At 46.6% G+C, this 17,238-nt stretch overlaps 2 protein-coding genes across 7 annotated transcripts in view; both read left to right on the top strand.

The window, feature by feature from the left end:
* The window catches only part of LOC125448489 (myelin-associated glycoprotein-like), a 238,887-nt gene that overhangs the window by 80,222 nt on the left and 141,427 nt on the right, over positions 1-17,238 (top strand).
* Positions 1-17,238, top strand: part of LOC125448534 (platelet endothelial cell adhesion molecule-like) — a 57,815-nt gene that overhangs the window by 38,256 nt on the left and 2,321 nt on the right. For 4 of the 6 annotated variants that reach the window (XM_048523890.2, XM_048523893.2, XM_048523886.2 and 1 more), the window contains 6 exons: positions 6,312-6,614; positions 7,555-7,656; positions 10,612-10,642; positions 12,895-12,968; positions 14,210-14,269; positions 14,868-14,902. In XM_048523890.2, the coding sequence (XP_048379847.1) occupies positions 6,312-6,614; positions 7,555-7,656; positions 10,612-10,642; positions 12,895-12,968; positions 14,210-14,269; positions 14,868-14,902 (605 nt within the window). The remainder of the gene's footprint in view (positions 1-6,311; positions 6,615-7,554; positions 7,657-10,611; positions 10,643-12,894; positions 12,969-14,209; positions 14,270-14,867; positions 14,903-17,238) is intronic. The other 2 variants (XM_048523891.2, XM_048523892.2) reach the window with 2 other exon arrangements.

Below are 17,238 nucleotides of genomic sequence, written 5' to 3'. Positions count from 1 at the left end.
ACACCACTTTTAAGGAACAATGTTACCTGCACCCCAAAAGTCTCTCTGTTTGACAATACTAGGGGCCCTGCCATTAACTGTGTAAGTCCTGCCCTAGTTTGTCTTACCCAAATGCAACACTTTGTTTTTATCTGAATTGAACACCATAAACTGGGAATAGGGAACCAAGTAAAGAAAGTTTGTGAGTTTAATCTGTGACATAAAACTTTGTCTTACATTAAAACATAAGAACCTAGAACTTTGAGTCTTCTTCGCTATTCAATATGACCATGGACAATCATCCAACTCTACACCCTGTTAATACAGAGTCATAGAAAATAGGAATAGGTGTAGGCCATTCAGCCTTTCCATCCTGCTCTGCCCATTCAATGGGATCATGACTGATTATCCAACTCAGTCCTCTGTCCCCCCATTAACTCCCTTTAGACCCTAAGAACTCTACCCAACTCCTACCTGAACAATATTCAATGTTCTGGTCCCGACTGCCCTCTGTGATAAAGAATGCCTTAGACTCCCCATTCTCTAGGTGAAGACATTTCTTCTCATCTCAGTCCTACCCCATCTCCCTTAGACTGAGACTCCTGGTGCTGGACCACTGGCCCTGGTCATCAGGCACATCCTTTCTGCATTTACCCTGTCTAGTCCTGTTAGAACTTTATAGGTTTCAATGACCTCCTCCTGCTCATTCTCCTAAACTCCAGTGCATATAGTCTTCATTATGCCCACAATGGATTCTACACCATCAGATCCCAGATCACTCTTACTGCTGCATACATATTCTAGCTTGTACAGAGCTACATCACCCACATTGCCTCAATCGCATGCACCCTGAACATTTGGTTGGATATTTTGCTGGGTGACTAACTCCTGCCTCAATCTCTTCTGGTCTTCCAACCAAAATAGCAAGGAATGTCACACTAGTGAACAAAGCATTGACTCTGCGTAGAATGCCAGGGGCATTTGGACCATGTAGTGAGGTAATTGGTCGAGTGTCGATGATTATCAAAGAAGGGGGCAGTGTTTTGGAGGATTTTTTTAAAAATCATGATATGAGGAAAATTTTGTCAAAAAAAAAGAATTTCCGAGAACAGAATGACTTGCTCAGAGGCCTGTTCAAAATAATTCCCTTTGCTATGGGTTTGGAGTCAAGTGGAGTATCAGACTGAGTAAGGGTGGACTGATCTCCTTTCCCCAACAACACCCTCTTGCCCCTGTTCAGCAGGATCTCATGAGCCATCCAGTTTCAACATTACTGATATTCTTTTTAACTTCCCAAATCCCAGAATGAACTGAACTTTAATTATATGCAAAAACAGGGTGCAATGTTTGGTGAACGATGACAGACATGCCGACACCACTGAGTTCTTTATTCACTCGTGGTATGTGGTTGGGCATGGCATTATTACCCCGTCGCTAATTGCCCCCTTCAAGAAGATGGTGGTGAGCTGCCTTCTTGAACTGCTGCAGTCTATGTGGTGTAGGTAGACCCAAGATGCCCTTAGGGAGGGAATTCCAGGATTTTGACCCAGAGACACTGAAGGAATGGCCAATATTGCCGAGTCATGATGGTGAGTGGCTTGGAGGGGAACTTGCAGGGGTGGGGTTCCCATGCATCTGTTGTCTTTGCGCTTCTAGATGGAAGTGGTCATCAGTTTGTAACATAGTATCAGAGATAATGGGAACTGCAGATGCTGGAGAATTCCAAGATAATAAAAAAATGGCTCTCTGATGAAGGGTCTAGGCCCGAAACGTCAGCTTTTGTGCTCCTGAGATGCTGCTTGGCCTGCTGTGTTCATTCAGCCTCACATTTTATTATCAGTTTGTAACATGTTGTCTTCGAATATCTTCAGTGCACCTTGTAGATAATATACACTGCTGCTGCTGAATGTCACTGATGGTGGGAGAGAATGCTTGTGGATGTGGTGCCAATCAAATGTTTGCTTTGTCCTATTTGGAGTCGAGCTTCTTAAGAGTTGTTGCGGCTGTGCTCATACCGGCAAGTGGGGAGCATTCCATCACACTCCTGATTTGTGTAGATGGTGCACAGGCTTTGGGGAGTCCATAAGACCATAAGACATAGGAGTGTCATAGAAGTAAGGTCATTCGGCCCATCATGTCCACGCCACCATTTAAATCATGGCTGATGGGCACTTCAACTCCACTCCCCTGCACTCTCCCTGTCGCCCTTGATTCCTTCTGAGATCAAGAATTTATCGATCTCTGCCTTGAAGGCATCTAACTTCCTGGCCTCCACTGCATTCCGTGGCAATGAATTCCACAAGCCCACCACTCTCTGGCTGAAGAAATGGCATCTCATTTCAGTTTTAAACTTACTCCCTCTAATTTTAAGGCTGTGCCCACGGGTCCTAGTCTCCCCAACTAACTGAAACAACTTCCTAGCATCCAGCCCTTCTAAGCCACACATTATCTTGTAAGTTTCTATTAGATCTCCCCTCAACCTTCTAAACTCTCATGAGTACAATCCCAGGATACTTAGCCATTCATCATACGTTAAACCTACCATTCCAGGGATTATCCATATGAATCTCCGCTGGACACGCTCCAGGGCTAGTATGCCCTTCCTGAGGTGTGGCACCCAAAATTAGACACAGCATTCTAAATGGGGCCTAACTAGATCTTTATAAAGCCTTATAAGCACATCGCTGCTTTTTATATTCCAACCCTCTTGAGATAAACGACAACATTACATTCACTTTCTTAATCACGGGCTCTACCTGCAAGTTAACCTTTAGAGAATCCTGGACCAACACTCCCAGATCCCTTTGTACTTCTGCTTTATGAATTTTCTCACTATTTAGAAAATAGTCCATGCCTGTATTCTTTTTTCCAAGTGCAAAACCTTACACTTACTCACATTGAATTTCATCAGCCATTTCCTGGATCACTCTCCTAAACTGTCTAAATCTTTCTACAGATTCCCCACCTCCTCAGTACTACCTGCCTGTCCACCTATCTTCGTATCATCGGCAACCTTCACCAGAATGCCCCTGGTCCCTTCGTCCAGATCATGAATATACAAGGTGAACAGCTGCGGCCCCAACACTGAACCCTGCGGGACACCACTTGTCACCAGTTTCCGTTCCAAAAAAGAGCCTTTTATCCCAACTCTCTGCCTTTTGTCAGACAGCCAATCCTCAATTCAAGCCAGTAGCTCACCTTGAACACCATGGGCCCTCACCTTGCTCAGCAGCCTCCCATGAGGCACCGTATCAAAGGCCTTTTGGAAGTCTAGATAGATGACCACTACTGAGTTTCCCTGGTCTAACATACTTTTTACCTCTTCAAAGAATTTTAACAGGTTTGTCAGGCGTGACCTTCCCTTACTAAATCCATGCTGACTTGTTCCAATCTGACCCTGCACTTCCAGGAATTTAGAAATCTCATCCTTGACAATGGATTCTAGAATTTTACCAGCTGCCGAGGTTAGACTAATCGGCCTATAATTTTCCATCTTTTGCCTTGACCCTTTCTTAAACAAGGGAGTTACAACAGCAATTTTCCAATCATCTGGGACTTTCCCAGACTCCAGTGACTTTTGAAAGATCACAACCACAGCCTCCGCTATTTCCTCATCCACCTCCCTCAGAACTCTAGGATGTAGCCCATTGGGGCCAGGAGATTTATCAATTTTTAGACCTTTTAGCTTTTCTAGCACCTTCTGTTTTGTAATGCCTACCGTACTCAACTCTGCCCCCTGGCTCTCCCTAAAATTGTTGGCATACTACTCATGTCTTCCACTGTGAAAACTGAAGCAAAGTACTTATTAAGTTCTTCAGCTTTTTCCTAATCTCCCATCACTAGCCTTCCGCATCAATTTGGAGCGGCCCGATGTCTACTTTTGCCTCTCATTTGTTTCTTATGTATTGAAAGAAGCTTTTACTATCATTTCTAATATTACTAGCTAGCCTACCTTCATATTTGATCCTCTCCTTCCTTATTGCTGTCTTTGTTATCCTCAGTTTGTTTTTGTAGCCTTCCCAATCTTCTGATTTCCCAGTGCTCTTGGCCACTTTATAGGCTGTCTCTTTTTCTTTGATGACTTCCTTTGTCAGCCATAGCTGCCTAATCCCACCCCAAGTAATCTTTGTTTTCTTTGGGATGAACCTCTGTACTCTGTCCTCAATTATACCCAGAAACTCCTGCCATTGTCGCTCTACTGTGACCGTGTGACCGCTAGGCTCTGCTTCCAGTCGATTTTCGTCAACTCCTCTCTCATGCCCCTGTAATTGCCTTTATTTAACTGTCACACCATTACGTCCGATTTTGCCTTCTCTGTTTCAAACTGCGGACTGAACTCTTCCATATTATGATCGCTGCCTCCTAAGTGTTCCCTTACTTTATGGTCTTTTATATAGCCTGGCTCATTACATAGCACTAAGTCCAGAATAGCCTGCTCCCTTGTGGGCTCCATCACAAGCTGCTCCAAAAAGCCATCCTGCAAACATTCCATGAATTCCTTTTCTTTGTATCCACCGCCAACATTATTCACCCAATCGACCTGCATATCGAAGTCCCCCATGATCACCATGACCTTGCCTTTCTGACATGCCCTATCTATTTCTCGGTGCATCTTGCACCCCTGGTCCTGATCACTGTTAGGAGGTCTGTACATTACTCCCACTATAGTTTTTTTGCCTTTGTGGTTGGCTTAATGGGCTTCAGATTGGTATGACAGGTCGGCACAACATCGAGGGCTGAAAGGCCTGTACTGTGCTGTAATGTTCTATGTTCTATGTGGTTCCTCAACTCCACCCACACAGACTCCACACCCTCTGACCCTATGTCATTCAGTGCCGTAGATTTAATTTCATTTTTAACTAACAAGGCAACCCTACCCCCTCTGCCCCCTCCCTGTCTTTTCGATAAGTTGTGAATCCTTGGATGTTTAACAGCCAGTCCTGAACTCCCTGCAACCATGTCTCTGTGATGCCTACCACATCATAATCATTCAAGAGGATTTGTGCTGTGTCAGGAGCCAGGAAGCAAGTTACTTGCTGCAGAAATCTGAGCCTCTGTCCTGCTGTTGCAGGCACTGTGTTTATTTAGCTCGGGCCAGTTTTGTTTAAGATCGATGATTAACCCCAGGATGTTGACAGCTGGGAGGAATTAAAACTCTCCATTAGTTTAAGAATCCATCAAACTGCTTAACCCATCTCTTGCGTTTCCCACACCTCAGCCCTCACAAACCCCCCTACAATAAAAACAAAGACTGAATTCCCCTTGTCCTCACGTACCACCCCATCAACTTGCGGATTCAACGCATCATTCTCCGCCACTTCCGCCACCTGCACTCTGACCTCACTACCAAGGATATATTTCCCTCCCCACCCTTATCTGCCTTCCGGAGGGACTGCTCTCTCTGCAACTCCCTCGTCCACTCCACATTCCCCACTAGCCCCGCCACTTTTCCCTGCAACCGCAGGAAGTGCAACACCTGCCCCTACACCTCCCCCCTCACCCCCATTCCAGGCCCCAAGAAAACCTTCCATATTTAACAGATGTTCACATGCACATCTGCTAATGTGGTATATTGTGTCTGCTGTTCCTGATGTGGCCTCCTCTACATCGGGGAAACAAAGTGGAGGTTTGGACACCACTTTGTGGAACACCTACGTTCAGTTCGTGACAAATGACAACGCCTCCCAGTCGCGAATCACTTCAACTCCCTCTCCCACTCCTTGGATGACATGTCCATCGTGGGCGTCTTCCAGTGCCACAATGATGCTACCTGAAAACTGGAGGAACAGTGCTTCTTATTCCGCTTCAGAACCCTGCAGCCCAATGGTCTCAACGTCGACTTTACAAACTTCAAAATCTCCCAAACCCCGACCTCATCCCTGTCATCCCCACCTCTTTGATCTGTCAGTCTTTTCAACTACCTACCCGCCCCTCCCTCCTCACTGGCCAACCCCCAACCCAACTCCCTACCTACACTCATCTTTACCGGCTTCATCCCCACCTCCTGACCTGACCGTCTTCTATCCACCTTTCTGCTCCACTCTCCACCTTCTATCATTGCCTCCTTCTTTCTCTATTTATTTTGGAACGCCCTTCCCCTCCCCCATTTCTGAAGAAGGGTCCAGACCCAAAATGTCAGCTTTGCTGCCCCTCTGATGCTGCCTGGCCTGCTGTGTTCATCCAGTTCCACGCTGTGTTGTCTCAGACTCCGGCGTCAGCTGTTCCTACTATCCCTTTTAAATTCATCATGTCAAACTGGTCCCCACTGATAGTCTCGATCATTGGGTGAACTTCATGGTTTTTTTTAACTCCTCGGTGTGTTTTCTTCTCAGTTCCTGTCGCAGATGCTGTGCTGATTTCCCGCACTAACGGGACTGAGATGTGGGCCGGGGAGAGGCTTGTTCTGCGGTGCCTGGTGAGGGAAGGCACTGAGCCGCAGTTTGTTTGGTACCGCAACAATGTGCCGCTAAGAAACGGCAGTGCGAGCTCCCATGTGACTGCCGATGGTGGTGAGCTGGTTATTCATTCATTCCGGACAGACAATGTCGGGAGGTATCACTGTGCAGCGATCAACAAAGGAATCAACGGCACCATTTTTAACGTGACCAGCGACTATATTGGATTCACGCTGCGAGGTAACAGCGACAGTCAGATCAGACATAGACAGAGCACAGGGAAAGGCCATTCACTCCATCCAGTCTGCGCCAGGCAGATATTTAGCCATCTCAGTTGGGGAGGTAATGGCCGGGTGGTATTATCGAGAGATCTTTAATACAGTGACCTTAGTCATGTTCCTGGGATCTTTGAACTCAATAAAAATCCTGGAATTCGCTCCCTACCAGCATTGTGGGTCAACCCACAGCCGGAGGACTGCAGCAGTTCAAGAAGATAGCTCCCCACCACCTCCTCAAGGGGCAACTAGGGATGGGCAAGAATGCTGGCCAGCCTGGGACACCCACATCCCACAAGTGAATGGAAAAAAAAGGCCTGATGGAGAGAGGGGTACAGAGGAGATTCACCAGGATATTGCTGGGATGTTGTTTTCTTTGGAGCAGAGAGGGCTGAGGGGGTATCCTGATAGAGGTGTGTAACAGTATGAGGGGCATGGACAGGGTCGGGGTGTAGGAAGCAGCTGCTTCCTTAAATCAAAGGGCAAAGAACAAGGTAGGGGGGGACATCATTTTAAAGTGAAAGGCAGAATGTTTAAAGGGGGATTTGATGGAAAATAAATCACACGGAGGGTAGTGGAGGTCTGGGATGCACTGCCTGGAATGTTGTTGAGGCCGGAAGCCTTTTTAAAAAAAGCTCTTGGATGAGCACTTGAAGTGTCATAACATTCAAAGCTACAGGGGGCTAGTGCAGGAAAGTGGGATTTGTGTCGTTAGCTCAATGGGTCGAATTCCTTCATTCTGTGCGATTCTCAATACCTTCAGGGGTATTGTACCTACAGGGATATTACATAGCTGTGGTGGTCGGTCTGTCTGATGTTGACCATGTACGTTGCGCAGGGTTGATTTGGCAAAACTTCCCGGTGAATTTGTTAATGCGTGCCGGATATTCTTGTTGGGTTTTCAGCTCCAAGTTATTCCACAGAGATCGCGGCCTCACTCATCCCAGTTCTGCTGTTTGCCAGCCTGATCACATCCGTGCTCTTCATCTATCGGAAGAGGGACACAGGTCAGTAATGTCTTACAGAGATCCAAGTTGTTCCATGGCCTCACATCATGAAATCCCATTCCTCTCAAATGTAGCCTGCCAGCTGAGCGGGGGTCCTGGGGAGGGAGGTGATGGGTCAGGAGCTGGAGTAGGCCATGTTCGTGAGAGTAGGGAGGGAGAGTACTGACCACATTAGTGTGCTGGATTGGGTAGCTATGACACCTCCCATGCACACACCCCCCCCCCCCCCCCCCCGCCCCAACCAACACACACTTTTTTATTTGCAAGCAGTACAGGCAGATCGTAGCAAACAAGGACATAAAGATCATCAGATGCTAAGACAGAGCAAGGCATACAAGGTTACAACTGCACAGGAGGTGCACAAAAGCAAGGCCCACATTTGATTTGAAATTAGACAGCCTTATTCAGCAGTCTAATAATGGCAGGGAAGAAGCTGTTTTTGAATCTGTTGGAACATCTGCTGAAGCATCTGTGTATTCTGCCTGATGGAAGAGGTTGAAAGAGAATATTACCAAGGTGTGATGGGTCTTTGATGATGTTGGCAATCTTTCTGCAGCAACAAGAAGTGTAAATGGATTCATAGATGGGAGGTTTGCTTCCATGATGGTCTGGGCTGTGCACACAATGTTTTTGTAGTTTCTCATGGTCCTGGGCAGAGCAGTTGCTTTACCAGGCTGTTCTGCACACAGATAGAATGCTTTCTGTGATGCAGCGTAAAAGTTGGTGAGAGACCTTATGGACATGCCAACTCCTGAGGAAGAAGAGGCGTTGCTGTGTCTTTATGACTGTCACATCTATGTGGGACATCTAGGACAGATTGTCGGTTATTGTCACCGCTAGGAACTTGATGCTTTCAACCCACTCTACTTTTGCTCCATTGATGTAGACGGGGGTGGGGGGGGGTGGGGGGGTGCGTGTCCTTCTCCTTTCTTCCTGAAGCTGATCAGTTCTTTACTTTTGCCGACACTGAGAGAGAGATTGCTATCAATGCACGTGATATCAAGCCCTCTATCTCCCTTCTGTATTCTGACTCATCGTTGTTTGATATCCTTCCTACCACAGTGATGTCGTCAGCAAACTTGTAGATAGCATTTGTACAAAACCTGCCAACACAGTTGTGGATGTATGGGGTGTACAGTAGGGGGCTGAGTACACATCTCTGTGGGGCTCCAGTGTTGAGGATTATTTCGGGCGAGGTGCTGTTGTCTACCTTCACTGATTGTGACCTGCGGGCGAGGAAGCTGAGGATTCAGTTACGGAGGGCAGAGCCGAGACCTAGGTCATGGAGTTTTGAGATCAGCCTGGTCAGGATTATGGTGTTGAAGGCGGAGCTGTAGTCGATGCGTAGGAGCCTGACATAGGCATCCTTGTTGTATCAGTGATAATGGGAACTGCAGATGCTGGAGAATCCAAGATAATGAAATGTGAGGCTGAATGAACACAGCAGGCCCAGCAGCATCTCAGGAGCACAAAAGCTGACGTTTCAGGCCTAGACCCTTCATCAGAGAGCGTAGGAGCCTGACATAGGCATCCTAGTTGTCTGGATATTCCAGGGATGAGTCTAGGGCTAAGGAATTAGTGTCCACTGTGGACCTATTTCGCTGGCAGGCAAGTTGCAGGGGATCAAGGCAGGCTGAGAGGCTAAAGTTGACATGGTCCATGACTAAGCTCTCAAAGCACTTCATGATTACAGAAGTCACAACCACTGGATGGTAGATGTTGAGGCATGTTGCATGTGTTTGCTTTAGTACTGGGATGATGGTGGCCTTCTTGAAGCAGGTGGGGACTTCAGATTGTAGCAAGGAGAGGTTGAAGACCATTCAGTCCCATGAAACCCTTCTCTGCCATTTAACACAATCTCACCTTGGCGTCAACTCCACTTTCCTGTCCAATTTCCTTTAAACTAGGTCTAAAACTATTTCCTCCTGAAATTTATTCAGTACTCACTGCACACACTTACCCTAACCCTATTTAACACAGTCTCATTTCCACCTCAACACATTCCTGCCCTGCTGTCTTTAAACTGTGACTAGTGAAAAAAACTCCACTTTACATTTATTTAGTAGCCACTGCACACACTGACCCTAACCCTAGTAATAAACCTAACCATAACCCTTACCCTAAGTCTAACTCTAAATCTAACGCCCTAACTCTAATCTTGGCCCTCACCCAAACATTAATGCTAACACCAACCTTAAACCTAGACCTAAACCTAAACCAAACCCTAACTAGAACCCTAGCTCTAACCTTGGCCCCCACCCAAGCATTAACACTAACCCTAAGCCAGCCCTGACCCTAACCATCATTCTAACCTTAACCTTACCTCTCAAACACTAATCCAAACCCTAGCCCTAATCTTTGTCCTAAGTGAGAGGAGGAAAGTTTATGGGAGATATGCATTGGAAAGTTCTTAATGCAGAGGGTGATGGGTGCCTGGAACATGTTGCCAGCGGAGGTAGTAGACGCAGACACGATAGTGTCTTTTAAGATGTATCTGGACAGGCACATGGATGGGCAGGGAGCAAAGGGATACAGACCCTTAGAAAATAGATGACAGGTTCAGATAGAGGATCTTGATCGGCGCCGGCTTGGAGGGCGAAAGGGCCTGTTCCAGTGCTGTAATTTTCTTTGTTCTTCTTTGTTCTAACCCTCACTGTAACACTAACCAAACCATGGTCCTAACCTTAAACATAAGTCTTAACTTTCGCTCTCACCCAAACACTGACACTAACTCTCACAGTCGTCCCAACGCTAAACCTCACCCTGAACCTAATCCTAACCCTAAAACTAACTCTAACCCATTGCAGCAGTTTAATATGCATTAAGACAGTTTGACAATTATCTTCTATTGATCTGTTCTCTGTTTATGACTGAGATAAGGCCTTGGTGGCTCCAGCTTGTAACAGTGCAAAGCTGCTGTACAATATGCTGAGAATATTCTCTTCCTCCCTGCAGGGAATTCCTCAACTGTGTCACATCCCAGCAGGTAAGTGGCTGAAACTGCAGTTTTTTTATTTGCTATTATTTATTCCAATCCCTCTTAAACAGCAAGAGACAACCAAAGTAAAGAGGTCATAGAGAGAGATTGGATATGACCACATCCTTTTAACATGGGTCTTAGTGACAGGCAGGGAAATCACACCACAGGAAGGTCCCAGAGATAACTTCACCAACACCTTCCACCTCAACCTTCAGTTCACCTGGGCCATCTCCAGCACATCCCTCACCTTCCTGGATTTCTCAGTCTCCATCTCAGGCAACCAGCTTGTAACTGATGTCCATTTCAAGCCCACCGACTCCCACAGCTACCTAGAATACACCTCCTCCCACCCACCCTCCTACAAAAATTCCATCCCCTATTCCCAATACCTCCGCCGCATCTGCTCCCACGATGAGGCATTCCACTCCCGCACATCCCAGATGTCCAAGTTCTTCAAGGACCGCAACTTCCCCCCACAGTGGTCGAGAACGCCTTTGACCGCGTCTCCCGCGTTTCCCACAATACATCCCTCACACCCTGCCCCCACCACAACCGCCCTAAGAGGATCCCCCTCGTTCTCACACACTACCCCACCAACCTCCGGATACAACGCATCATCCTCCGACACTTCCGCCATCTACAATCCGACCCCAACACCCAAGACATTTTTCCATCCCCACCCCTGTCTGCTTTCCGGAGAGACCACTCTCTCCGTGACTCCCTTGTTCGCTCCACACTGCCCTCCAACCCCACCACACCCGGCACCTTTCTCTGCAACCGCAGGAAATGCTACACTTGCCCCCACACCTCCTCCCTCACCCCTATCACAGGCCCCAAGATGACTTTCCACATTAAGCCGAGGTTCACCTGCACATCTGCAAATGTGGTATACTACATCCACTGTACCCGGTGTGGCTTCCTCTACATTGGGGAAACCAAGCGGAGGCTTGGGGACCGCTTTGCAGAACACCTCCGCTCGGTTCGCAATAAACAACTGCACCTCCCAGTCGCAAACCATTTCCACTCCCCCTCCCATTCTTTAGATGACATGTCCATCATGGGCCTCCTGCAGTGCCACAATGATGCCACCCGAAGGTTGCAGGAACAACAACTCATATTCCGCTTGGGAACCCTGCAACCCAATGGTATCAATGTGGACTTCACCAGCTTCAAAATCTCCCCTTCCCCCACCGCATCCCAAAACCAGCCCAGTTTGTCCCCTCCCCCCACTGCACCACACAACCAGCCCAGCTCTTCCCCTCCACCCACTGCATCCCAAAACCAGTCCAACCTGTCTCTGCCTCCCTAACCTGTTCTTCCTCACCCATCCCTTCCTCCCACCCCAAGCCGCACCTCCATCTCCTATCTACTAACCTCATCCCACCTCCTTGACTTGTCCGTCTTCCCTGGACTGACCTATCCCCTCCCTACCTCTCCACCTATACTCTCCTCTCCACCTATCTTCTTTTCTCTCCATCTTCGGTCCGCCTCCCCCTCTCTCCCTATTTATTCCAGAACCCTCACCCCATCCCCCTATCTGATGAAGGGCCTAGGCCCGAAACGTCAGCTTTTGTGCTCCTGAGATGCTGCTGGGCCTGCTGTGTTCATCCAGCCTCACATTTTATTATCTAGAATAGTGAGGTGGTTGTTTTAGTCTGGTGCAGATGCAATGGGCTGAAATGCCTTTTTCTGTGCTGTAGAGCGCTGTGACTCTATGTAATAATATGATTGGATAATATAATCATGTGACTGGGTGACATGTTATATGTGCTAACTTGGAATGTTGACTATGCAAAAACAGTTGGGAAGAGATGGGGTGATTAAATGTATAATTTTTTGATTGGAAATTTTTGTGTTGATTGGAAGCTTCTAACCTGTAAAAATACTGTGAAACCCTTTGTTCTTGTTTTAAAAATTAAGTCATACATGACTTTTGGATACATCCAACTCCTGTGCATGAATACAACTTTAAACAAAGAGACAAAGGATCTTGCCAGGTCTAAGAGGAAAAACAGGGTTCAACTCTGTCTTTCTGTACACACCATCCAAGTGGGGAATTGGACAGTTCCTTGTGGGTGAGAAAACCCTATGTTCCAATGGAAACAGGGATGTGCGACCAGGGAGTAACATCTCAATTTGTTTTTTGTATTTTGTATCTTCCATGATTCCTTTGGTGTTTTGTTGAAGCTGAGCGTGGTGTGGAAAGTGTTATGTTTGAAGTGATGACTTCCTTACCTTCCCCTTTTTACTGGAAATAGATCCCAACCTTCTGGTGGAGGGCTGGCAGCCAACAATGTGGACTATGCAGTAGTTGGAGCAACATACAATGCTGGTGAGTGCCACTGAATCAATGTGACTAAAGAACCTCAAACTTTGACAATGCACCGTAAGCTGGCAGAAACTCAGCACAAACTTCTGAGCCAACAGATGTGCTAGAATGGGGCAGTTTTCTTTGCAACTGGGGAGGCTGAGGGTAAATACAGAAGTACCCTCCTTTCCTGCTTGCCATTCGTTGTGATCACAGCTGACCATCCAACTCAGTCCCCCATTTCCATGGAAACCAGAAGGCCGTTCTGCCCTTCCAGGGTCTTTTGCTTGTTCAATGGGATCATGGCTCAGTCCCAAGTTCCCCACTTTCTCCCCTATCCCTTTCAATCCATTTAACCCCCAAAGATTATAATTCCTTCTTGTATGTGCAAGATGATGAGGGGCATAGATAGGGTAGACAGGAAGATTCCTTGATGGAGGGATCACTCACCGGGGGTTGGGAGGGTGCAGAGGAGGCGATGTGGTAGTGTTTATGATTGAAGGCAAGGGACAGGAAGATTAAAGGGAATGTGAGGAAAAACATTTTCTCCCAGAGGGTGACACCAAGCTGTGGGCCAGATGCTGGGAAAATGGAATTATAGAATAGTGAAGTAGTTATATTTGACCAACATAGACTTGATTGGCCGATGGCCCCTTTTCAGCATAGTAGATCTCCATGTTCACGCAATATCCTTTCCCGACAGGTACTGCTGTTAATAGCCTGTGAATGGACCTTCATCAGGGAGTTTTACTTGACTCACCACTGTTTATTTTGTCTCGAGTAACATTAGAAACTGAGGGCACAGTACTTTGGTCTTGAGAAATCCAACAATGAGCAAAGACCAGATTCCTCAGACAAATGCCCCAAGGAAATGATGATGATAATGAACAAAGGCATGCTTCCTGTATAGTAGTCTTGACTAGTTATAGCTAACTTAAAAATACGTATCATTTGGGGATCAATATCTATCTATTTGTCTAGCTATCTATCAATCTACTAAGATAAGATCATATAAGATCAACCTAAGGTATAGGAGCAGAATTAGGCCATTGGCTCATTGCCTCAGTTCTGACATTTGATCATGGCTGATATGTTTCTCACCCCCATTGTCCTGCCATCTCTCTATAATATTTGATCCCCTCACTAATCTAAAATTTCTGTCTTAAATCTATCTTTCGGACCTATCTGATCTATTTGTCATTTAGCCAGTTACAATAAAGCTGTCAAATTGATGTGTTTTTCTTGTACACTTCCTTTCTTTATAGAAAACAACGCTGCGGATCTGGTTTATTCAGTGGTCACCATCAGGAAGACAACTGAGCCCTGTAAAGATCTCCGTTCTACAATGCTATAATTGGGAGTGAGAGAGCAAGAGAAAGAGAGAGAGAGGACGGGATGGTGGTATAACCTGAGGGTCAACCTCAGCTGGTGTGGGAGTTGTAACTACATGGTTGGCAGGGGTTGGCATGTAATGCATTACAAAACCAGCCTTCCAGCCAACTGAGCTGCATGGAACTAGCAATGTACAGTTGCTGATACCCAAATCTACATCATCTACACAGTTCATTCTCATCTTTTCCTGTATGACAATTGGGCAAGTGATGCAAAAGCGAGTGAGATTAAGACAGCCTCTCTAAGATGTTGCATTGACCCACAACCTAAAAACTGACCCTCTGTCTTGTTGCTGTGAATGGACATTGTAGGATTTAGCCAGAGTAAGCACTCTAAATCCGATATTTTGAAGCATCTGGGTTAGAACATAGAACATAGAACGATTGAGAGGGACACTGATATGTTTTAAAAGTTGACTAAAACATAGCTACGCTTTCGAAAGATTCAGCTATGTCTCTAATGCTAATTAGTCTTCGATGAGTTCAGATTGAATTGTCAAGCCCTTCTCATCTCATTCCTTTTTCTTTTCAGGCAACAGTATTGGTTTCTCCCATGCTGGGAAGAAGGTATGTAACATTTTAAGTCTAAATAGATCATGGCTTATTCCAAGAAAGTGCACCCACAGTTTAAAATGTCAACAATTGCTTCATACCAGATTAATCGAAGTATATACCTTAGAAAATAGGAGCAGGACAAGGCCATTCAGCCCTTCCAGCGTGCTGCATCCATTATTTGGGATTGTCTAACTCAGTCCACTGTCCTGCCACTTTCTTCCTTTAGCCATCCAACTCTGCCGTGAATAACATTCCGCGTTCTAGCCTTGACTGCCTTCTGTGGCAGAGAATTCTGAAGAATAAAAACCAAAAGAACTGTGGATGCTGTAAATCAGGAACAAAAAGAAAACAGTAGCTACTGGAAAAGCTCAACAGGTCTGGCAGCATTCGTGCAGAAAAATCAGAATTAACTTTTCAGGTCCAGTGACCCTTCCTCAGAACTGATGGTGGCTGAGAAAACTTTGGTTTATGTGCAGAAAAAAACGGAGGGAGGTGGAGAAGGGAGTAAATGATAGGATAGAGCCCAAAGAGAGAGCAGAGCAGTTGGACAAAGGAGTTGATAATGATCTGGCCAGGAGGGTGAATAGTTGTTAGTGGGGACTTTTGGTGATGAATAGGAGGTGTGTAGTGGCAGGCTATGTGATAACAAGGCCTGGTGTGTGAGGTGGGGTGGTAGGACATAGGAGAGTTTAGACTATAAAATTATTGAACTCGATATTGAGCCCGGAGGGCTATGAGGTCCCCAAGCAGAAAATGAGGCGTTGTTCCTCCAGCTTGCGCTCAACTTTGCTGGAACACCGCAGCAAGCCAGAGACACAGATGTTGGTCAGGGAACAGGATGGTGTGTAAAAGTAGCAGGCAACAGGTAGCTCAGGGTTTTTATTGCGAGTAGAACGTAGTTCTGTGAAGCAGTCGCCCAATCTATGCTTTGTTTCCCCAATGTAGAGGAGACCACATTGTGAGCAGTGAATGCAGTAGATTACATTGTGGAAAGTGCAGGTGAAGTACTGCTTCACCAGGAAGGTATGTTGGACCCGTAGATACTGGAGATGCAGGACATAAATGGGCAGGTGTTACACCTTGGGTCCTTGCAGGGAATGGTGCCGTGGGGCTGCAATGGGCATGGTGGGCAGGGGATGTTGGGAGTAAAGCAAGAGTTGACCAGGATGTCCCGGAAGGAACGGTCCCTGTGGAAGGCAGACAATGGAGTGGAGGGGAATGCATTTTGCTGGAGTGGTGGAAATGGCAGCTGATGATCTTCTGAATGTGGATGTTGGTGGGATGGTAGGTAAGGACAAGAGGAACCCAATTGCTGTTGTGGGAGGGAAAAGAAGGGGTGAGGATGGAAGTGCGGGAGGTGAGTCGAACTTGGTTGAGGGCCCTGTCTACAACAGTGCTAGGGGAATCCTCAGTTGAGGAAGAAGGTGGACATTTTGGAGGCTCCCTTGTTGAAGTTGGCCTCATCTGAATATGCGATTGACTCTGAGAGAATGGTATGGAGTCTTTACAGGAAACAGGATGCGCGGATGTCCGTACAGGTAGCTGTGTCAGGCAGTTGGTAGTGGAAATTAGTGGTCATTCTATCTCCAGAGATGGAAAAAGAGATTGTGAGGAAGGGAAGGAGGAGTCAGAGTTGGACCAGGTGAGGGTGGGGAGGAAATTGGAAGTGAAATCGATTAACTTTTCCAATTTTGGATGAGAGACGGAAGCAACGCCAATGATATCATCAATATTTCGGAGAAACCCACTCTCTTGATGAACACATTTCTCTACACCACAGTCCTACCCAGACTCCTTTAAATTGTGACCGTAGCATCTCTGCATCCTCCTGCACAGCTCACCCTCCCTTCCAGCTTTGTCTGCATGTAAACAGTGGAAAATAGCCAACAATGCTTTATCAATGGAGTAGATCACTCACTGTTTCTCATCCCACTTCCAGTGCCCAAGGGCAACTGAGTTTCAGGATTGTGACTTTCTTGTGTTGGCGTTCCAGTTACCTCTTGCACACAATGAAAACATCGCTGATACTGACATTAAATAGTTGCCAGTCCATTGCCATTTGCACCCAATTAGTAATCTCAAAGACGCACTGCAGAAATTCACCAACGATCCTCAGACTGCACCTTCCAAACCCGTGACCATTTCCATCTAGAAAGACAAGGGCAGCAGCTACAGGGGAACATCAAACGCTGCAAGTTTCCCTCGAAGCCACGCATCATCCTGAATTGAAAGTCTGTCAGCCATTCCTTCAGTGTAGCTGGATCAAAATCCTGGAATTGGCTCCCCGTAGGCATTGTAGGCCTACCTACTGAACATGGGACTGCAGCAGTTCAAGAGGGCAGCTCTTC

Source organism: Stegostoma tigrinum, chromosome 41, assembly GCF_030684315.1.
Source record: "Stegostoma tigrinum isolate sSteTig4 chromosome 41, sSteTig4.hap1, whole genome shotgun sequence".
NCBI lineage: Eukaryota > Metazoa > Chordata > Chondrichthyes > Orectolobiformes > Stegostomatidae > Stegostoma > Stegostoma tigrinum.
Note: the sequence above shows the minus strand (reverse complement) of the source record. Positions and strands in the feature narration are given on the sequence as shown.